We start from the raw sequence: 24,381 nt of genomic DNA, 5'->3' as shown, positions 1-24,381 counted from the left end.
GTGGCCCATGGCGTGGCCCCGCGTCATAGCGGGTCGGGCCCAGCCTCTAACAACGGCCGGGACCCGTGGCTAATAGCGAGCGGCATTGATCGTGGTGCCGCACACTATTAACCCTTTAGACGCGGCGTTCAAAGTTGAACGCCGCGTCTAAAGTGAAAGTATGCCGGTTAGCTCAGTGGGCTGTTTGGGATAGCCGCGGCGAAATCGCGGCATCCCGAACAGCTTACAGGACAGCAGGAGGGTCCCTACCTGCCTCCTCGCTGTCCGATCGCCGAATGACTGCTCAGTGCCTGAGATCCAGTCATGAGCAGTCAAGCGCCAGAATCATTGATTCTCATAAGAAGCCAGTGATCAATGTAAAAGATCTGTGTGTACAGTGTTATAGGTCCCTATGGGAGCTATAACACTGCAAAAAAAAGTGGAAAAAAAAGTGAATAAAGATCATTTAAACCCTTCCCTATTAAAAGTTTGAATCACCCCCCTTTTCCCATAAAAAAAAAAACACAGTGTAAATAAAAATAAACATATATGGTATCGCCGCGCGCGGAAATGTCCGAATTATAAAAATATATCGTTAATTAAACCACACGATCAATGGTGTACGCGCAAAAAAATTCCAAAGTCCAAAATAGTGCATTTTTGGTCACTTTTTATATCATGAAAAAATTATCAATAAGTCCTATCAATGCAATAATGGTACCGTTAAAAACTTCAGATCACGGAGCAAAAAATTTGCCCTCAGACCGCCTCATACGCGGAAAAATAAAAAAAGTGAAAGGGGTCAGAAATGACAATTTTAAACGTATTAATTTTCCTGCATGAAGTTATGATTTTTTCCAGAAGTACGACCAAATCAAACCTATACAGTGACCCCCCCGACCTACGATGGCCCCGACACATGATCAAATCGACATACGATGGCCTCTCAGAGGCCATCGCATGTCGATGTCAGCATCGACATACGATGCTTTTTTATGTCGGGGCCATCGCAGTAAGTGCTATCCGGCAGCGCAAAATGCTTAAGCTGCTGCCGGATAGCAGCTTAATGTTCCCCGTGTGGTGCGGTAAGTTCTCCGGGTCCAGCGCTGGTCTTCCGGTGTCTTCTCGGCCCTCTCCAATGACGTCATTACGCTTCTGCGCACGTCATCCAATAAGAATGGTGTACGCAGCGGCGTAATGACGTCGCTACTCAGGCCCAGTAAGGCCTTGCGGAAGAGAGCGGAGGACCGGAGAAGACAGCAGAGGACTGGAGAAGACACTGGAGGACTGGAGATGACCAGGAGAGCCCAGCGGAGGCCCGGGGTCACCATCGGGAGCGGCGGGGACACCATCGCGAGCGGCAGGGACAGGTGAGTACAGCTTCCTATACTTTACATTGCACGAATCCCTCAACATAAGTGGTTATACAGTGGTTCCTCAACATACGATGGCAATTCGTTCCAAACGAGCCATTGTTTGTCGAATCCATCGTATGTTGAGGAACCACTGTATAAGTAGGGTATCATTTTAACCGTATGAACTTACAGAATAAATATCAGGTGTCATTTTTACCGAAAAATGTACTACGTAGAAACGGAAGCCCCCAAGTTACAAAACTGCGTTTTTTTTTCAATTTTGTCTCACAATGATTTTTTTTTCCGTTTCACCGTAGATTTTTGGGCAAAATGACTGACGTCATTACAAAGAAGAATTGGTGGTGCAAAAAATAAGCAATCATATGGATTTTTAGGTGCAAAATGGAAAGAGTTATGATTTTTTAAAGGCAGGGAGCAAAAAACAAAAATGCAAAAACGGAAAAAAACCTGGTCCTTAAGGGGTTAATGCTTCCAGCTCTTCAGCACTGGGAGTGTATATAAAGCCTCTTTAGGCGCTGCTCTGGGCTGGTAATTTCACCTGTTACTCTGACCATGTTTCTTTATGTACCTTTGTCTGTCTGAGCACATTTCCTGAGTTCGACCATGGTTATCTGTCCTGTCTGTTTTTGGATCGTGGATTTCCTAGGACAACAGCTTTATAATTCCTCAGGGAGTCAGGCCAACAGTCGCACCAGTAGTCTGTGCTTATGTCGCTCATTTGGTTGACAGCTGGTATACGCATTGCCTGTTGGCCTGACTCCTAGAGGAATTATAAGAGTACGTTCACACATATAGGATCCTGCGCAGATTTCATGCGCAGGATTTGTAACTGTCGATTAGAAGCTGTACTCAGTCATTTAGTTAAAAAATGAGTTTGATTACTGCAGCAGAAAATCCTGTGCATCAAATCTGCGTATGCATGAACATACCCTAAGGGTGCGTTCACATGTGCGTATTTTTGCTGCAGATCTTGCTGCTGCAGATTTTGATGCCCATTGACTTTAATGGGCAGCAAAATCTGCAGAAGCAAATCTGAAGCAGATCTGCAGCAAAAATACGCACATGTGAACGCACCCTAAAGCAGTTTTTTGTAAGTATAAGGCAGCTTAATTTATTTATAACAGTATGCCTATAATATGCTTGTGAAGCCCTGTGCACTGTGTGCAACTTCAAAAGTTTATCTTTGGTGACAATTGGGCTTTCATATATTGTCCTACTGGTTGTCTGTTTGATTCTGGCAAATGTTCAAAAATGTGAAGTAAGTGTACAACAACCTTGACCCACTGTATTCGATTGCTGCTCTCAGCCTTATCAAAACTGTAACCCAAACTGGCTCATGGAAGGAAGGGAGTTTCTCCTAATTGGGCATATAGATATGCCTTGTCTTTAAAGGAGTACTCTGATATAAAAAAAAATGGCACCATAGCGAAGTGCTCTTGAATACCTTTCATTAGAGGTACTGATCGGCAAAATCGGTCCAGCCGTTATCCTGCAATCCTTCCCGGTAATTTTGCTCACTTCCGGGTACTGTAAGCATGGCCTTGACGTCACCAATGACGTTTTCCCAGCATGCTTACTTCTCTTCTTCCGCTCCCAACCCCTCCCTCACTCCTGTTCCCTACCCTACAAATTATAATATGTAATGCCCCAAGCTGCCTCCCCTTCTTGCGATCCCCACCCCCTGCCGCTACGCCATCTCCTCCCACTCTGCCTCCGCCAATACTCCGCTGCAGTATTGGCGTAGGATGCTTTGTGAATATAACAGACAGTTACGGCGGCGTAACTATCTGTTATATTACTGGTTGAACAAAATCACATGTCCGGTCCTTCTGTGCTGGCGAGTGCGCATGCGCGCGACTCGCCAGATGATAGGTGGAAGGTTAAATAGACGTTTACTCAGCCCAGCGAATGCCGGCTGAGTAAACGTACAGCATTATGAATATGCAATTTGGGGCGTCACATAGGCGCACTGGATGGGGAGGGCTAACTGAGGGGAGGAAAGGAGAAACGATGACGTATCGTTTCAGAAATGGCCGCTGACACGCACATACTGTGGAACGAAAGTCATAATGCTGTGAGGGAGGCTGCACTTCCGGATACGCAGAAACACATGGATTCTTACACAGAAGGCAATGGAGGTAATTGGGAGTATTATATAACTTTGTAAATCCTAGCTAATGGTGTAAAAAAGATTTAGGTTAGAGTACTCCTTTAAGAGACACAACTTATTTCAGTAGAGCAACTTCTTATAGAGGTCATAAAAGTAATGGTGTAAAAAAAAAACAAAAAAAAACAAAGGGGAGTTTAAAACACTTTGAGGCTCAGTTTCCATTGAAAAGAAAAATCACAAAATTGCACGAAAATGAATTGACATTTTTTTCTGGCAAAATAACAAGTGGAAACCTAGCATAAAAGGGTTGTCCAGATAAACTTGATGCTCAGCTGGTTCCATGGTTCTCAATAATTAGAAAAAGAGAATATGCCTGGAAACCCTTTTACTACTATATATAGGGCCACATTTATTAAAATGGGGCTGCATTTTGAATAATAACACTAATTGTTTGTCACAACGTGCACTAAATTTTCAAACCAAAATCTTACCTGTTAATAAATTTACTGCATACAATTCGCTTTAAACTTCCCTGCATATACAACTGAGGGTATACTGCATTTTTTCAAATCAACTGGTGGCAAAAATTATGCCGATTTGTAAATTACTCCTGGAATCTCATGCTTCAGAGGAAGTTGTAGAGTTATTTCCAGTCTCCTGCTCTGGCCAGTTCTTGACACAAACAGAGGTGGCAGCAGAGAGCACTGTGGTCAGACTGGAAAGAACTATACAACTTTCTCTGGAGCATACAGCAGCTGATAAGTACTTATACTGGTTTAAGATTTTTAAATAGACGTATTTACAAATCTGTATAACTTTATGGCACCAGTCGATTTTAGGGGAGAAACTGAAAGAAGCATTTTTGTCTAATAAGATATATTACAAAGTTTTTTTTTATATTTTCTTGTGCAATTGGTTTATGCAAAGTTTGTTAAACGATAATGCTCACACCATGGATTTTTCATTTTGCATAGTGAAGGTTTTGCTGGAGTTTTGGATATGTATTTAGCCTCATATATGTCACTTACATTTTTCATACAGCACAGATTTCATAAAGCGCAATTCTTTAAAAAAACGTTTTTCTTTTCTTCTGAGGCTTTATACACCTTTTACCATGTGGTAAAAACAGCATATTAACTTTATTTTACTGGTCAGTATGATTACAGCAATATCACATTAATAAAGTTTTGTTATGTTTTACTACTTTACCTTTCTCTTTTATTGTCTTCCTCATCAATGTTACTCCTGTAAAATATTATGCAATCCATATTAGTTTAAGATGAACCAGTTTTAAGTACATTATTAAAATGCTAAAAATTGTGTTTGTGCACAACACTAACTTTTTTTCTGTGTGCAGTTTTGCTGCAAAAAACTTGCAGTATGGATTTATTGAGGATTCTGACTTCCCCACTGATCTGCTGCTTTATGGATTTTAGATTACATTTTCTATACAAGTATTCTGACATCTGCTAGGAACAAACTCTGGTATGATTATCAATGGCAAAGATAAAGGGGTTGCTGCACTCAATGATCTACACTCGAGACTATTTACTACAAAACAGTGCATTGTTGTGGTACAAATCCCATATGGCATATCTTATCTACTAATCTAAAAGAACATTACAAAACTACAACTGTTAATTGTCTAACAACCAATCTTTAGCAAACATAAAAATACCTTTGAAATGTAACAATAATAGTGAATAGGCTACCATGTTATTTTGACCACCTGCTGAGACCCTTTGGTATTACACTCTTATTTACAGGTGGCGCAGTCTACACTGCTTATCTTAGTATGTACACTATGGCTTCCGATTACCTAAACCCGAACCCATGGTGTGTCAAGGAGATAGCTGCAGTGTAGCACATAAGTAAGGGAAGATTGCTCCACAAAGGTAGATTACACACAGAGCTTTGCTGCAGATTGTGGCAGTTTTTCAAAAGTGGGACCAACGTCATTACTTTATATTTCCTGTCCTTTTAAATCTATTTCTGACTCAAAATTTTATAAAAACTGCCACCTCCTATCGTTTATAAAAATATATGGTGTAGATCGAGGACTCACACTATGAGGTAGAGTGAACCAAGGTTAACTGCTGGGAACTTATACCCCAAGGGGGAGATTTATCAAAACCTGTCCAGAGGAAAAGTTGCCCAGTTGCCTATAGCAACCAATCAGATCACTTCTTTCATTTTTAACAAGACCTCTGCAAAATGAAAGAAGCGATCTGATTGGTTGCTATGGGCAACTGGGCAACTTTTCCTTTGCACAGGTTTTGATAAATTTCCCCACAAGTGCCTGTCTTAGGGTGTGTGCACATGTGTGGATTTTTGCTGCAGATTTGCTGCTGCAGATTTTGCTGCACATTAACTTCAAAAACACACATGTAAACGCACCATAAAAGAGTAAAACTGGTTAAAAAGGTAGTGCAGTCCTCAGGTGTTCTACTATGGGATAAATGGAAAGCTGGGTGAGTGGAGAAAAGGAGGAAGGGGGGAGGGGGAAAGGTAAAAAAAAGAGGGTAAAGCTAAGGAAATTGAACAGGAACAAGAGAAGAGAGATAAAAAAGACAGAGGTATAACAATTGTGGTAAAAATTGTGGTAAAATTGGCAATATTTATTTAACCTATACAATGGTGGAATCAAGTGAAGGGAGTGTGCTGGGCCCTAGCGACCACCCACCTAAAAACCTATTACAATTATAAATAATAGAGATGAGCAAATCGAATCTGACTAATCCGAATTCATTACGAATTTCATGAAAAATTTGCAACGAATGCAAATATCGCAAATATCATTAAACTTCATTTCACTTCATCATCACTTCCAGGCTCCAGGGCATCTTAAATGGCGGATCCATGTGTGAGGGTAGGCGGGATGACCCTGAATCACATGCAGGATCAGCAGCCAGTCTGTGATGTCACAGCCCTATATAGTCAGCAGCGATATTCCAGCTAGTCACTTTATCCTTTCACTGCAGAGAGATAGGGCAGATAGCGCTGTTTGTTACACAGAAAAGCTTTTTCCAGCAGTTTTTCAGCTCCTAGTCACATCAGCGTTCTGTTGGACAGAGAGCAGTGCGTTTTTCCCAGAAAATAATCCCTCCCAGTCATTGTCTACAGCATTGTATTACAGAGAGGGGCAGAGAGCTATGTGTTGCCTCATACAAGCTGGCTCAGCTAGAGAAACGTTAGCAGAGAAGGGAGAGATACATTTTTAGCGCAACTCTGCGTCTTTGTTCCACAACAAATGGTCTGCTGGTTATACTAGTCTGTAGACGGTATAATACATACCCAGCAGTCCATTCCTAATAGTCTGAGAGAGAAAGTGCAATTTTGGGTTAAGAACACAGCAACTGTGTGCTGCAGCACTGTAGAGCATTTTTCTGCCCTCATAAGTGCATACCACATACCTACATCTAAGTAGTGTACTATTTTGTTCCTGATAAAGTCTTAAGGGTCTAGTTACTGTGTAAGGCAAGCCAAAAGTACACACCTGTTTCTGTTCTAGACAAATACTGTTTTAAAGCATAGTGAAGCGTATTGTACTCCCCTCATTTACACACTAAGTATGTCAGGAAGAGAAATGCCAGGATGTGCACAGAGAGTGGTAGAGGACTAAATTCATCAGGCGCAAACAGAGGTCGCAGCAGACTAGGGGCAAGCATTTGCCAGCCTTCAGGGTCCTGAAGCAGACACTGTTAAGGAACCCGAGGAGGACATCAGTGATGTGCAGATACAATTCGATGATGATGAAGCCGATTGCACTTGAGAGCCAGGTGCAGAAGGGGCTTCATCATCCTCAGGAAAAGAGGGTTACAGGTTGCCCTTGAGGCAGCAGCTGAGCCAGCAAGGTGGTAGCATGGTTGGCATTCAGCATGGTGGCAGAAGTGGAAAGCCTGGCGTCAAACTTGCCCAGGGGAGACCACCTGCTTCGCGGCAGCCTACCTTCCAATGAGGTAGTGGAAAAGGGGTTCCTGGAGATGGCGGCAGTAGCAGTCAATTAGTGCGGACTGTTGCAGTCAATTATATGCTCCTGCTCCTTCTTCTTTTAGTCAGTCATTCCGCCAGCAATCCATTGGCGAAGCCATGTCCAAGATACAGCAATATGCGCCCACTCATCCAACGGCACAGAAGCTGAATGTGCTCCTGTCCAAGTTGCTGGTGCTGCAGTCCCTCCCTTTTCAAGTGGTGGGCTCTGCATCTTTCAAAGAACTGATGGCTTGTGCCAAGCCGAGATGGAGCGTGCCAAGCAGTCATTTCTTTGCGATGAAGGCAATACCAGCCATGCAAAATTTTGTGGAAGAGAAGGTGGGCCGGTCCTTGAGCCTGTCGGTGTGTAACAAAGTGCACGGCAGCACCGACGTCTGGAGCTGTAACTATGGTCAGGGACAATACATGTCCATTACAGCCCACTGGGTGAATGTGGTTCCTGCACAGCCACAATACCAACTTGGACAGGTCACGCCGCTTCCTCCTCCACGCTCTCAGGCCGTTGGTCCTGTGACAGTGTGTGACTCCGCCTCCTCATCCTGCAACGTGTCCTCAACCTCCACTGCACGGACAAGCCTCAGTGCTCCTCCAGCATACCATGTGTGCAGGGCACGGCGGTGTCCCGCTGTTCTTCACGTGGTTTGCCTTGGCAAACTGAGTCACACAGGGGAGGAACTGCTAAAAGTCATTCATAAAGAAATCGGAGCATGGCTTACTCTATGAAAACTGGAAATGGGAACATTGTGACTTAAAATGGGAAGAGCATCTTGTCTGCGCTGCTACAAGGTAGGCTGAGCCATGCGCCCTGCATGGCACACATGTTCAATCTGGTTGTCAAGCTGTTCCTGAAGCGTTCCCCCCATTTGCAAGACATCCAACAATGGGAAGGAAACTTTGCACGCACTTCAGCCACTCATACACCACAAAGCACACCCTCCTTGAGCTTCAGCGTCATAACGGTATCCCCCAACATAGTCTGATTTGCGATGTTGCCACAGGTTGGAATTCCACCCTCCATATGTTGGACCAACTATACAAACAGAGAAAAGCCATTACAAATTTCTTGATGATCCAAGCAGATAGGGGTACTCCCCTGTGTAACTTCAATGTTAACCAGTGGCAGCTCATATGTGACACCTGCTGTTTGCTCAGGCCCTTTGAGGAAGCCACATTATTAGTCAGTCTCCAGGATTACAGGATGAATGACATCATTCCATTGCTTCATTTCATACAACACGTGTTGGAAACTATGGCTGGTAAGGGCACTGGATAGATTGCGCCTACATCTCATGGCCACATGAGCCCTGTGGGGCTGAACTGGAGGAGGAGGAGAGAAGGGGGAGGGGCACAGTGGAGCACAGTTTAGGTCTTGCGAAATGGGCGGTTTTTCTAGCCATCTGACAGGAGAGGAGGAGCAGGAGCAGCCAGAGGAGCTAGAGGGTTATGAGGAAGGCGAGACAGAGGCGGAAGATGGCGGAAGGGAGTCCCTCCCAGTCACTTGCACAAATGGCATGATGCGTGCTCAGTTGCTTGCGTAGTGACCGCCGAATTGTCACCATTCGGCAGCGGGATGACTTCTGGCAACTTATTGGACCCTCGCTTCTGGCACAAAAGGGGGGCCTTTTTTACACCCACTGAGAGGGAGGACAAACTTACCTACTACAGGGACATCCTATGTAGTCAATTGGCCGATGCCTAACGGTGCCATCATCCATCCTCTCGCAGGTCTAACTCAGGGGGCCCTCTGCGCTCACCTTCCACTTCCATGGCTGCTGGGGAGGGGTGGGGTTGCAGGAACAGTACCAGCTCCATCAGCAGCAGCCTGAGTCTACAGTTGATGATGAGTATCTTTCTACACCCGCATGGTGAAGCAACTCATCAGCAGCAGGTAGACCTGGAGCAGGAACTGAAACAGCAGGTGGTGGCATACCTTGACGCTTGACCGGCCAGTAGCGTGCCATCAGAGTGGGTGTTTATTGCAGCGGGGACCATATTCCCCCCCAAGGAGAATTCGTCTGTCCACGAAAATGTGGAGAGACTGACCTTTGTGAAGAATAATCAGGCATGGATCAGCCAGGATTTCCACCCACCAATGCCTGATGCATCAGAGCATATTGACCATGGTGCCACACCAACACTTCACAAATATGGATAGTGCCAAACAGATTTAAGGCGCTGCTCCCCAGTTACAAACATTCCTCTGCATCAGACCTTTTTTCACCCACCTTCATCACCGGGTACTGGTATTGCCACCCACCGCACCATTCTGTCACCGGGTCACTTTCAGGACTCCTGATGCTGCTGCCACCTCCAGGCTGTTTCATTCAGCCACTATTTTGTCTCCTTATGCTTCTGCCAACTCCAGGCTGTGCCATCCAGCTACTATATGGTCTCCTCATGCTGCCGCCACCTCCACGCTGTGTCATTTAGCCACTATATGTTCTACTCATGCTGCCGCCAACTCCAGGCTGTGCCATTTAGCCACTATATGTTCTCCTCATGCTGCCACCAACTCCAGGCTGTGCCATTCAGCCCCTATATGGTCTCCTCATGCTGTCGCCACCTGCACGCTGTGTCATTCAGCCACTATATGTTCTATGCATGCTGCCACCACCTCCAGGCTGTGCCATTCAGCCACTGTATGTTCTCCTCATGCTGCCGCCAACTCCAGGCTTTTCCATTCAGCCCCTATATGGTCTCTTCATGGTGTCGCTACCTCCATGCTGTGTCATTCAGTCACTATATGTTCTACTCATGCTGCCGCCAACTCCAGGCTGTGCCATTCAGCCACTATATGGTCTCCTCATGCTTCAGCCACCTCCGTGCTGTGTCATTTCAGCCACTATATGTTCTACTCATCTGCCGCCAACTCCAGGCTGTGCCATTCAGCCACTATATGTTCTAATCATGCTGCCGCCAATGCCATGCTGTGCCAGACAATATATGGTCTCCTCATGCTGCCACTACATCCACGCTGTGTCCTTCTGCCATTATATGTTCTACTCATGCTGCCGCCAACTCCAGTTTGTGCCATTCAGCCACTATTTGTTCTACTTTTGCTGCCGCCAACTCCAGGCTTTGTCAGTCAGCCGCTATATGGTCTCCTCCTGCTTCCGCCACCTCCAGGCTGTGTCATTCAGCCACTATATGGTCTCCTCATGCTCCTGCCACCTCCAGGCTGAGTCATTCAGCCACTATATGGTCTCCTCATGCTTCTGCCACCTCCAGGCTGAGTCATTCAGCCACTATATGGTTTACTGATGCTGTTGGACCTGGGACATTACCTAAGATTTTTTATGGTAGCACTAGCTACCATAAATCTTCAATTTAAATTTGAAAATTCATCTTTTGATCTAAGGGATTGTGAAGCCCTATTGTCTCCTCATGCTGCCGCCAGCTCCAGACTGTGTCATTCAGCCACTATATGGCTTACTGATGCTGCTGGGCCTGGTACATTACCTAAAACATTTTATGGTAGCACTAGCTACCATAAATCTTCAATTTATAATTGAAAATTCAACTTTCAGTCTTAGAGATTGTGAGGCCTTATGGTCTCCTCATGCTGCAACCAACTCCAGGCTGTGTCATTCAGCCACTGTGTGGTCTCCTCTTCCTGTCACCACTTCCAGGCTGTGTCATTCTGCCAGATTATGGTCTCCTCAGGCTGCTGCCATCCCTAGGTTCTGTCATTGTGCAGCCATGTGACTCCTTGCTAGGTTGGGTTTTGTGGTCATACAGTATTAGTTGAAAGTAAACACCGGGACATTAAACTTGAGAATTTTATATAAATCTTAATTATTATTTTTTTTTTAAATCGATGTAATATTTTCAAGACTGAGGCCCTATGATCGTCGACTTCATATCACCTGTGGAATTATCACAAGAATCCAAGGAACCATAACTGATTAAATTAAACATTCGCACTTTCACAGTCAAGAGGGCGCTGAGAGACAGGGGCTGGAACAGGCAGTATCTCGCCTGGCGGAGGACCGCCAGCTCGATGCTCACCAGAATGGGTATTCAAAAAATTTAAATAAATTAAATTAAAGTTACATAAAAAATCTGCCACATCCAGATGCTCTGTGGCAGTGATTCTAATGGCAATGCCTGTAATCTGCATGTCATACTGAATAACAGATTATTTCACTAACACAGCACACTCCCTATGCGTGTTAGGACAATGCAAAGTGTTCTACACCCCTATTAAGCCTTTCTGTAGGCCAGAAATAGGAGTTTTTAATAGTGATTTGCCGCAAATAAATTCGGTCCAAAAAGTTTTTTTCGGAAAATTCTGCGAATCGGCCGAATCGAATTTTTCAGAAATTCGCTCATCTCTAGTAATCTTTACAGTCTCTCGTGTTTAGTTTAAGACATACCTTTTATTGCACCAGAGTCTGTTTACAATCATTAAGATAAACACAATAAAAAGGAAGACAACCATGGCTGTAAGACCAAGCAACCATGGCTGAAGCCCACCGGAGTTTGAACTAGACGATTCTTGACGCACATCTGCAGGAGAAGAAAAATATATTAGACTTCCAAGAGAGAACAAAATAAGCAATTTACAAGGGAAGTCTACTACAGCAGTAGTCACTGATGTGTTAAGAAAAAAAATATTCAACTCAGGTATTGAGATTTACCATGACAGTTTTATTCAGTTTTATATTCCCAAAACATCCGAAAATTTGTATTTTTATGGCAACCGCATGTTCATAAACAAATCGTGTATGAACATTTGCTAAGTTTTAGGTATCAATATGTTGTTTTGGAATGCATGTGTATTTTTCCAATATTAACATTGTGTGTTTTACAAGTGCTTTACAAGTGCTTTTCCATGGGTGTGAGCTGTTGTATAACTATATCTCCAATCATGCCCTTCGGCATGAGTACATGCTGGGAGTTGTTGTTTTGAAACAGCTGGAGGCACACTGGTTGGAAAATACTAAGTTAGATAACAGTACTTAACTGAAGGTTTTCCAACCAGTGTGCCTCTAGCTGTTGCGAAAGTACAGCTCCTAGCATGCACGGTCTGTCAGTGTATGTTGGGAGTTGTAGTTTTGCAACAGCTGGATGTTTGCCCCCATCCCCATGGGAATGTACAGGGTACATTCACACGGGCGGGTTTACATTGAGTTTCTTGTTTCAAGATTGAGCTGCGGCAAATTTTCTGCCGCAGCGCAAACTCCTAGCGGGAAACTCACCGTAAACCCCAGCCTGTGTGAATGTACCCTAAAAACACTATACTAAACTAACACATAATAAAGGGTAAAACACTACATATACACCCCCTTACACTGTCACCCCCCAATAAAAATGAAAAACTTATCTAGGGCTGCAGCTAACGATTATTTTAATAATCGATAAGTTGTCGATTATTTCATCGATTAATCGGAAAAAATGTAAAAATGCCAAAAAAGGGGTTCAGCTGATTCTACTTAATTCTAAATTATGTACAATGGCCATATTAAAAGTTTCTAGCATGTGATGTGACCAAACAGCAGCAATCTTGGACTTTTTTTTTTTTTTTATGTTTATGCAGGTTGCTGTACAGGATCATTATTAATGATCCTGTACAGAAACCAGCGTAAATTTGATATTGCCGCATGGGTAACTATCTGAACTATTAAAATAAAATGTTAATGATTTACTAAAATTAAATATTAATAGTTCAGACAGTTAGCCATTATCAGATATGTAAAAACATTTTTTTTTTTTTTTTTTTGGATAGCAATAGGAAAAGGGGAAGCAAATTTTTATTGGTGGAGTTGTTTATTTACATTTATTTTTTTAAACTTTTTTTTATATAGCACTTCTAGACACATGGGGGTATGTGCAGACTGCAGGGCATTGTACCCGACCCATGTCTGTAGTACAGACTCTGTAGTACTACAAACACTAGGATGCAATGCTCTGCACATACTACCATGTGTATAGCAGTGTATATGTACTACATACACACTGCTTTACCTATGGGGCTATGTGCAGAGCATTGCACCCTTGTGTCTGTACTACAGGCACAAGGGTGCAATGCTCTGCACATACCCCCATGGGTAAAGCTGTGCGCACTGCACACACTTTAATAAGTAGGGCCATTATATAACCTCCCTCTGATGCCCCCTGTGCCATTATATAACCCCCCCTCTGATGCCCCCTGTGCCATTATATAACCCCCTGTGCCATTATACCCCCCCTCTGATGCCTCTTTCATTATATCCCCCCTCTTTCATTATATTGCCCCCTCTGATGCCCCCTCTTTCATTATATTCCCCCCTCTGATGCCCCCTGTGCCATTATATAACCCCCCCTCTGATGCCCCCTGTGCCATTATATTACCCCCTCTGATGCCCCCTTCATTATATCCCCCCTCTGATGCCCCCTCTTTCATTATATTCCCCCCTCCGATGCCCCCCTCTTTTATTATATTCCCCCCTCTGATGCCCCCTCTTTCATTATATTCCCCCCTCTAATGCCCCTTTTTTCATTATATTCCCCCCCCTCTGATGCCCCCTCTTTCATTATATTCCCCCCTCTGATGCCCCCTCTTTCATTATATTCCCCCCCTCTTATGCCCTGTGTCATTATACCCCTCCTCGGATGCCCCCTGTGTCATGATATTTCAGCCCAACCCCCTCCCCTCTCCTGTACCACATTATTACCAAACTTCCTCTGATCCCCTGCTACCTGTACTCCGGCCCCATGTGTGCTCCGACAGCCTCAGGGGCTCGGCGGTTATTGTCATTACTGGACCGCATCCTCGATCCGGATGGAGGTGTGCGCGATGAGTGACGTCATCACACGCACCTACGCCAGGACGCTGTCGTCCTGTGCGGTTCGCTATAGGCTGCAGCGCACCGCTGCAGCCTATAGGAGTTTAGTTACAGGGCAAAACCGATTGCCCCGTTATATGTGAATTCCTCAGGCATTTGGCCCTGCTTGCCCGAAGCAGGGCTAAATGCCTGAAGAATTCACCTGACTGGCACCCTGAACTGCATGTCCCGGACATCGGGCGATACAATTTCCACAGTGAATCACTGAGGCTGCTGCGGGATTTTCAGGACTCGCCCTGACAGCAGCAGTCTCCCGGCTGCAGACAACGAATCGGGCGATTATTCGATGATGGGATTCGTCGACAACGAATCCCGTTATCTAATTTAATCAATTTTATCGATTAATCGTTGCAGCTCTAAACGTATCGTATGGCAGGGTTTCCAAAACGGAGCCTCCAGCTCTTGCAAAACAACAACTCCCAGCATTTCCAGACAGCCACTGACTGTCCAGGCATGCTGGGAGCTTAGCAACAGCTGGAGGCACCCTGTTTGGGAATCACTGGCGTTGAATACCCCTATGTCCACCCCTATGCAATCCCTAATTTAGTCCTCAAATGCGCATGGCGCTCTCTCACTCCGGAGCCCTGTTGTATTTCAAGGAATCTCCGTACTCGGGAGAAATTGCACTACAAATTTTTAGGGCTTTTTCTCCTTTTACCCCTTATAAAAAGGAAAAGCTGGGGTCTACACCAGCCTGTTAGTGTAAAAAGATTTTAAAAAACTACACTAACATGCTGCTGTTGCCCCATACTTTTTATTTTCACAAGAGGTAAAAGGAAAAAAAAGACCCCCAAAATGTGTAACGCATTTTCTCCTATTACCCCTTGTAAAAAATTTCAATTTTGGGGAAAAACCAGCATTTTAGCGAAAAGTTGTCAAACACCTGTGGGATGGCTCACTGTACCCCTTGTTACGTTTCTTAAAGGGTGTAGTTTCCAAAATAGTGTGCCATGTGTTTGTTTTTTTTTTTGCTGTTCTGGCTTCCTAAATGGGACATGGCCCCCAAAAATCATTTAAGCAAAATTTGCTTTCCAAAAGCCAAATGTGACTCCTTCTCTTCTGAGCATTGTAGTGCGCCCGTAGTGTACTTGATGTCCACACATGGGGTATTTCCATACTCAGAAATGATGGGGTTACAAATTTTTGGGGACATTTTCTCCTATTACCCCTTGTAAAAATGTAAAGTTTGGGGGAAAACCAGCATTTTAGTGAAAAAAATAAAAAATTATTTACACATCCAACTTTAACGAAAAGTCGTCAAACATCTGTGGGGTGTTAAGGCTCACCGTACCTCTTTTTACGTTCACTTAGGGGTGTAGTTTCCAAAATGCCCCCCAAAAACCATTTCAGCTCTGGAATAAGGCTGACACTCAGAAAGCACTAATAAAGTTAAGGGAAGCAACATGCCTTTCAGACTGTTCTGGAACCATCAACCTTATGGTGCTTCTGTTGTGTTATACCAGATAGTACACACATCACACATATAAAATATGAATTAACCCCTAGATGGCATCTCACATAAATATATGTCCAGGTGGCTTGGTACTTAATGCACCATGACTTACAATTATGTCTTGAGGGGGCATTCCCATTATGAAGAGTGAAAAGGAGATGCAATCATTTCATAGATGGTGGGTCCCTGCTGATTGTGGACATCAGTGATTCCAGCCATTATACAGTAAACAGTAAAGCACCTTTCAGCAACAGATCTTGTGATTTCTGACTGGCAAAACAACTCTCCCAGTCAAGAATCCAGCTTTCCCATGTGGAGAAACATGTACTTGTACAATAGACCCCAAACCTCTAGAAGGAATCAGAGAAATCTAAGGAGCCTACAATTCTTATCTTTTTGTGCTCTGAAAAGTGTTGTTTCCTAGCGTCCCTCTGCAGCACAATATGGGGTGTTTACGCCCCTGTTAGCTAATTAAGACATAGGAATTTTTTATAAAATACAAAAAAGAACAGTCTTGGTACCTCCCCCAGTACCTATATAAAGGTCCTCATACACACAGACAGTGAGTTTTTTTTCTGTCCTGTGTGTGAGCTGTACTTGCTGTCCCCTGCTATCTGAGTATTATCCTGTTCCGCCAATACAAGGAAACAAATGGCGACTAATTATAGATCTCAGATACCTGAACAGACATGTGGTCAAGACTCGGTTCCACAAGTCCATAATACTCAGAGACGATTACATGACATCATTGGATCTCAAAGACACCTATTTCCATATCCCCATTCTGCAGTCTCACAGAAAGCTTCTTCGGGTGGCCGTTTACATAGACAGAGTTCTTCACCACCTTCAGTTCCGGGTCATACCCTTTGGCATAACATTGGTCCCCTTCATTTTTATGAAAGTGGTTTTATCCATGATGCCAATCCTGAGGGTTCATGGGATAAGAATCATACCATAACTAGATGAATGATTAATTCTAGACAGGTCCTTGAACAAGCTTCTTTCACATACAACACTTACTGTAATTAGGTTGTTAATAAACTGGGACAAATCTGTTTCAATCCAAGACAAAGACCTTTCTGTTTTTTTTTTTTTATAGATTCCCAGGAGATGAAATTTTACCTATCTCTGGCAAGTAAGGACACAATATCCAAGGGATATCAATTGCTTTGTGTCCCCCACAAGGTGTCTTTAAGGACCTTAATGAAGTTCATAGGCCTTCTATCCTCCTCTACGGAGGCAGTCCCTTGGGCACTCTTGCATCTAAGACTTCTTTAGTCAGAGGTACTCCAAGTATGGAAAAGAAGCGTTTCTTCTACGTACTCTATTCACAGATTGTCTCCTCCAGTTTGAAGATACGTTGCCTGGTGGGCTATTCCCCAGGACGGACTGTCTCTTCTGGATCCAGTCTGGCAAATTTTAACAACAAATTCCTCTGGATCTGGATGGGGAGCACATCTTCTAGGCAAGAAAGCATCAGGAAGATGGACTCAGGAGGAGGAGCTTCTGTCATCCAATGTCAGAGAACTGATCGCGATCTACTATGCTCTTCTCCATTTTTCTACTCTCTTGATAAGACAAGCAGTGAAGGTAAAAACCGACAACATGGCTTCAGTTTATTACAAGGGAGGACGAGATCTGTGACACGTCTTCATGAAGTGAGGAAGATCTTTTGTTGGGCAGAAGCCAGTATACCGATGTTATCCTCTGTCCACATAAAGGGAGCTCACAATATCCTAGAACAGGGGTACTCAACTTTTTTTAATAAGGGTCCGCTTATCCAGGTCTGCCATCCGGTGGAGGTCCGAGCTGAAAGCTAAGGCCTGGTTCACACCTAGCAGCCTCAGTGCTATGAAGGAAATAGCAAACGAGCAACTAAAGTGTGGAGGATGTATGACCTGAATACTGCCACACGCTGTAACCCTAAATATAATACCACCACAAACTTTGCCCCTGAATATAAAACTGCCACACACTCTGCCCCCGGTATATTAATGCCACACACTGTACCCCCTGTGGCAGTGTGGCAAGGAAAGGGTGTATTACCCTTGCTATCTCTGCAGAATGCTCCACCTGTGGCCTGATTAATGAGGTATCAGGAAGGGAAAAAGTGTGTTTAAAAGGAAAAGAAACAGAATAGTTGGGGCTCTCCTTGGGTAACAGCATGTCGCTGTAGGGGGAGACACACGGACCCTGTTGAGGAAACACACAGCGAACTGTGAGCGGTCCAAGAAGTGAAGAAGTGGTATGAACTGTGAGTAACAGGTTGCAGGGGCACATGTTTTATGCTGGCTGAGGGTAGCTCACCAGATAGTAGTCAGGGCATGCTGATATGTGTAGTCAGTGACCAGACGGTCTAGGTCTTTGGTTTGTTCCTGAGTTATGTTTTGTTTTACCTGCAACCTGTCTAAATAAAGCTGGCAAGGTGCCAGGCTTGCATGAATAACCGTTGTCTGCGGGTTTATTGAGTGGAAACGTGTCCCGTGGCAGTGTCCAGGACGATCCCGGAGCTAATCCCCAAGGAGGAATCCTTACAATTGGTGTCGGATGCGGGCAAACACGTTGCTATGAGCAACCAGTGGTAGAGTTGCAGTGAAGTTGTTGCCAAGAGAAAATAATCGTGCATGTTGCAAGTGGGAACTCTTTTTCTCAGAGAGGAGACAGTGGAACGAGCCCAGCTGTGGAGTACAAGAGCAGGACTGAGCCTGTGGTGAAGTTGTTGCTAAGGGCAACAGATCGCATCAAGCGAGTGGGCGCTCTTTCTCAAGTAAGGAGACAGGTGGACGGGCCACCTGCAGAGTGCAGGTTACGTTTTGAAACTGTGTATAAAGGCGTTGCCAGGGGCAACGGAAAATTTTGTTGGCAAGCGGCTGACATTTCGGCAGAGGACTGTGCTGTGCTTGCAAGGTTTGAAGTGTTGCAAGATGGATGTCCTGATAAGTGCTTTGTAGCAGACTGCTGCAGCGCAAGAGGAAGCAAGCTTTGCAGAGTTTGAAAAGATTGCTACGCATGAGGCATGGCCCAAGACACACTGGGGAAACTTGGTGTATGGATTCATTGGAGGAGAGGCCCAAAAAGTTCTTTGTGAACTGGATCCAAAGATCTTACGGGACTATGAGAAAGTCAAGACAGAGATCCTGACTCAAGTGGGAGTAAGCCAAGCTGCAAGACTACAGTGTGCACTGCAGCCTAACAGTGATGCTGGGTTTAAAGTTGCAGAGCTACTTAAAGAGCAAGTGGAGCGATGTTCTGCAGCAGAGAAGCTGGTGAGAGGTGTCCAGCGCCAGCCCTTAACCGATTGGACGGCAAGAGATTCTGGTAAGACTGTTCCAGGGGTTATGAGAGCCATGTTTAGAGACTATGAGACTGTACATAAGAATGATGGGACTGTGCATAAAAATGCTGAGGCGGAGGGTGGTGTTTCCCTAGTTGACTGTGTGAAGAGTGTTAAAGGTGGTACCAACCTATGTCCAGTTGCAAAATCATGTGAGGGTGGGGAACCCCTCATGAAGACTGATGGGACTGTTCACACTGTGCAGATCGGATTGAAAAAGTCTGGTGAACAGAAAATGTTAAATGCAGGACTGGGAAAAAATGTAACAAAACACACTTTGCCTGAGTTAGGTCCTAGTGCTATGAACTGTCCTGTAAATTTTGAACATGTACAATCTGATAATGTTTTTGTTGAAAAACTTATGTTGTGTTCAGATGTAAAGAGAACTGCTGCCACCTCTGACAGGACAAAAGAAAACATGTGTGAGCTGGAAATAGAAGGTAAAAAGATGACGGTTTTGTTAGACCCTAGATGTGTAATAAGTCTGGTAAAGTCCAGCAGGAGAAAGCCAGACCCCGCTATAGTGTCTATGCCGGCTGGTATTTGGGGTTATAAAACGGTTAATGTCTGTATTTCTACTCCCTATGGTACTATAGGTCACAAGGTTGCAATAGAGCCCTCCTTCGAGTATGATGTAGTACTGGGGACGGATTTTCAATTTTTTCAGCAATTATGGGAAGACTGTCGGGTAACTAGAGCAGGTACACTTGATAGGCCCACAACACTTGACTTGCACCACACACTAGTGGAGAGTTACTCAGCAGAAGCTGAGGACGGGGAGTGTCAGCAGTCACTAGATGTAGGTCAGATAGGGGTCTGCCAGACTGCTGGGGGAGCTGAAGACCAGACCGTGAGTCAAGTCCAAGAGGATCCAGCGACTCAAGTGACAAGTGTGCCTCTGACTGAAACAGAATCTTCAGTGAAACCAGAAACTGATCAGGTACAGGAACATGGGTTCCATCCGCCAGCTGAAGATGAGCCCAAGGTGGGGCTAGAGTTGCGCTGTCACCTGGAAGAAGTGAATGAGACTGTAAAAGAGGAAGCTATGCTGAACCTTGTAAATAAAGATGAGCCAAAAGGGGAGTTGAAATTGCGGGGTCATCTGGAAGAGGTGACTGGAAAAGAAGCTACAGAGATGTCTGTGGACAATGCAGAAGTACTGAAGAGAGTACATGTGGAGCTGGGTGCTGCGCTTACTGTCACAGACAGAGTCCTGAGTGAAGGAGATGTGACGTCTGGACCAGAGATGGATCGTGACCAGGAAGGTCGAACCACTGGACCAGATGTTGTTGCGGACGCAGGAGCCCTAGACCTTTCTGCTGGGCAGCAGAGAGACAGTGTTGAAGTGAAAGAGAAGTCTGCTAGTGAGCAGAGAGACAGTCCAGAGAGACTGTCCAGGAACTACCCAAGTGACCAAGACCCTTGAAAAGGGGGAGACTACTCCTAAAGGTGGAGAAGAGTCTGAACGAGTTGGCTTGAAGGAAGAGACAGGCCAAGGACAGGTGACTGTCAGAGGACAAGAGAATGTCACAAGGTCCAGCAGCGAGAGTAAGGAGACCGCTGTAAGTAAGAGATCTCGGGAAAAAAAGGGAGCAGATCCAGAACCTTGAAGAAACCTTACAGATGGTTTCTGCTGAATTGTCTCAAAAGGAAGAAGTAGTTCATCACCTGACAGAGGAGAAAGAAAAAAATGCTTGCAGACTTGAATAAAGAGCAGGAAGCGAAGCTTCAGCTGCAGAAAGATATGGAGCACCACAAAAGGGAGTTTGCGGCTCTGCAGGATGAACTGTCCCGCTCCCAGGGTCTTATGACCAGCAAGGAGAGAGAATTGGAGATTCTGGCCAAGCAGATCTCATTCAAGGACGAAGAAGTGAATGTCCTGTGTGGGGCATATCTGGCTCTACAAAGTGATCACAAGGCTAGAAAGTGGTAATGGCTCATAAGGTGCAGAGCCTGGAGGCGCAGAACGAAACGCATATTAAGTCTCGCGCAGCTGCCTTGGATTCACTGGGTACTCAGCTCTCTGAACAAGAGGCTCAGCTAAAAGTCTATGAGCAGAAAGTGTCCAAGATGGCGCAACTGAATAAAGACAATGAGCAGATGAGAGAACAACTGCTGTCCCTGGAGGATACTGTCAAAAACTTGACAGAATTGCTGGAAAGTGAGAAGAAGAACTCTGCTAAGCTCAAGAGTGAGCAGCAGAAATGTTTAAAGCTGGAAGGGGACATGAAGGTCCTAAAAGAAAGCCGTGACCAAGCTATAGTAGAACTGGCTAACGAGAGGTTAAAAGTGTCTCAGATGGAAACTGAGGCCAAAGCCACAGCCACAGCCACAGAAAAACTGCTTGTGGGGCAAAAGCTACTGGAGACAGGGATGCTTTCTCTAAAAAAGGCGGAGTCTGAACTATGGACGCAAGAAACAGTAGAGTCTGAAGACCATGAGGAGAAACCATATGGGAAGTCCTCTGAAGCTGAGACTGAGGTGAAACCATATGGGAAGTCCTCTGAAGCTGAGACTGAGGTGAAACCATATGGGAAGTCCTCTGAAGCTGCAGAGATATTGACATTGGATGGTGAAAATTCTGAGGCAGAGAAGTTCTCTGAGGTAGAAGTTAAACCAGAGATAACTGCAGAAGCTGCAAGTAAAGTCAGTGACACATCTGAAGGTGCAGGTGAAAAACTGCCTAAAGGAGCAAAGAGTTCTCAGCCTAAAAATGAGCCTGTGAAGGTTGGTGTCCCTAAAGAAAGGGCTAATAAGAAAGCAGAGTCCTTAAAAAGAGGTCACTGTGATAGAAGACTGGGTCGTGGTAGAATCCCTGAGAGGCGCTGGATTAGTTCCAGAAAACATCGGAAGAAAGTCCGCAGAAGTAGAATTTGGAGAAGAGTCCGTCTCAAGGAGAAGATGGACAGGTGCATTAAAGGGAAGCCTCCTGAAATTGTGGAGGATGACTTAGAAGACCTGCAAATGGGTGATACAGGCTCGGTTGGCCACCAGCAAAGTTTGTGCAATGGTCATACCAGTGACAGAAGAAGACAATGGCCTAGAGCATCTGCCTTGTCCGCACCTAGAGTCCAGAGCACTGCACAGACCAAGATGAAGAACCTGGTGTTAGAAAGGTGTGACATGAATGGAGCTTTTTACAAGGAATTTGTCAAAGGTGACCAAAAGTCTTGTGCTCGGTGGCTGATGAAAGTGCGAATAAAAGAAGGGTGCACCATTGAAGTGGTGCAGATAAAATCTACTGATGAAGGAAGCCAAGTGCCTCAAAACCTGTTGGACGTAGTTGTTCAAGGAAAAGGAAAGGCAGTTGGACTCTGCCTTTTGAATACAAGTGCTACTTCCCGGTGGTCTGAGCAGAGGGGGGGGGGGGGGGGGGGAAGATATGTGGCAGTGTGGCAAGGAAAGGGTGTATTTCCCTTGCTATCTCTGCAGAATGCTCCACCTGTGGCCTGATTAATGAGGAATCAGGAAGGGAAAGTGTGTTTAAAAGGAAAAGAAACAGAATAGTTGGGGCTCTCCCTGGGTAACAGCATGTCGCTGTAGGGGGAGACACACGGACCCTGTTAAGGAAACACACAGCGAACTGTGAGCAGTCCAAGAAGTGAAGAAGTGGTGTGAACTGTGAGTAACAGTTTGCAGGGGCGCATGTTTTATGCTGGCTGAGGGTAGCTCACCAGATAGTAGTCAGGGCATGCTGATATGTGTAGTCAGTGACCAGACGGTCTAGGTCTTTGGTTTGTTCCTGAGTTATGTTTTGTTTTACCTGCAACCTGTCTAAATAAAGCTGGCAAGGTGCCAGGCTTGCATGAATAACCGTTGTCTGCGGATTTATTGAGTGGAAACGTGTCCCATGGAAGTCCAGGACGATCCAGGAGCTAATCCCCAAGGAGGAATCCTTACACCCCTGAATATAATACTCCCACACACGGGGCCCCTGGTATATTACTGCCACTTACTATGCCCCTGTTATATTACTGCCACACACTATTTCCCTGCAATATACAGTGGGGATAAAAAGTTTGGGCACAAGAGGTAAAAATTTTTATTAATGTGCATAAAGAAGCCAAGGAAAGATGGCAAAATCTCCAAAAGGCATCAAATTACCGATTAGACATTCTTATAATATGTCACCAAAAGTTAGATTTTATTTCCATCATTTACACTTTCAAAATAACAGAAAAGTTTGGGAACCCTGCAGAGTTAATATCTTGTACTGCCCCCTTTGGCAAGTGTCACAGCTTGTAAACGCTTTTTGTAGCCAACCAAGAGTCTTTCAATTCTTGTTTGAGATATCTTTGCCCATTCTTCCTTACAAAAGTCTTCCAGTTCTTTGAGATTTCTGGGCTGTCTGTCACGCACGGCTCTTTTAAGGTCTATCTATAGATCTTCAATTATGTTGAGGTCAGGAGATTGTGAAGGCCATGGCAAAACCTTCAGTTTACTTGATGTAATCCCCCGTGGATTTCGGGGTGTGTTTAGGATCATTATGCATTTGTAGAAGCCATCCTCTCTTTAACTTCAGCTTTTTCACAGATGGCATCAAGTTAGCATCCAAAATTTGCTGAAATGTTATTGAATCCATTTTTTCTTCTACTCGTGAGATGTTCCCTGTGTCACTGGCTGCAATACAACCCCAAAGCATGATTGATCCACCCCCATGCTTAACAGTTGGACAGAGGTTCTGTTCATTAAATTCTGTTCCCCATCTTCTCCAAATGTACCTTTGCTCATTATGGGCAAAAAGTTAAATTTTAACCTCATGCATTAGGCTTGTCTATATGTTCATTTGCAAAGTTCAAATGCTGATTTTTGGGGCGAGGATGTAGAAGAGGTTTTCTTCTGATGACTCTTCCTTGAAGACCATACAGTAACTGCCACACGCTATGCCCCCAAATACATTTTCAACAAATACTGTGCCCTGTACCGACTAATTGTACCTCTGTGCCCCAAATAATTGATGACACTGTGCCCCCAGAATTCATGATGCTACTGTGCCCCAGAGTTATTTACACCACTGTTCCCCCAGAATTAATGATGCCACTGTGCCCCAGAGTTATTTATGCCACTGTGCCCCCCAGAATTAATGATGCCACTGTGCCCCAGAGTTATTTATGCCACTGTGCCCCCAGAATTCATTATGCAACTGTGCCCCAGAATTAATGATGCCACTGTGGCCCCAGAATTAATTATGCCACTATGCCCCCAGAATTAAGGATGCCACTGTGCTCCCAGAATTAACCCCTTAAGGACCAAGCCCATTTTGACCTTAAGGACCAGGCCAATTTCATTTTTGCATTTTAGTTTTTTCT

The 24,381-nt window shown here is 44.7% G+C and overlaps 1 protein-coding gene across 2 annotated transcripts in view; it reads right to left on the bottom strand.

Moving 5' to 3' along the window:
• The window catches only part of LOC130368252 (small integral membrane protein 44-like), a 170,168-nt gene that overhangs the window by 25,932 nt on the left and 119,855 nt on the right, over positions 1-24,381 (bottom strand). For both annotated transcript variants that reach the window (XM_056571612.1, XM_056571591.1), the window contains 2 exons: positions 11,835-11,967; positions 4,675-4,710 (listed from right to left, as the gene is read on the bottom strand). In XM_056571612.1, the coding sequence (XP_056427587.1) occupies positions 4,675-4,710; positions 11,835-11,967 (169 nt within the window). The remainder of the gene's footprint in view (positions 1-4,674; positions 4,711-11,834; positions 11,968-24,381) is intronic.

This window comes from Hyla sarda, chromosome 1 (genome assembly GCF_029499605.1).
Source record: "Hyla sarda isolate aHylSar1 chromosome 1, aHylSar1.hap1, whole genome shotgun sequence".
Taxonomy (NCBI): domain Eukaryota; kingdom Metazoa; phylum Chordata; class Amphibia; order Anura; family Hylidae; genus Hyla; species Hyla sarda.
This window is presented reverse-complemented; position numbering and strand designations above follow the sequence as displayed.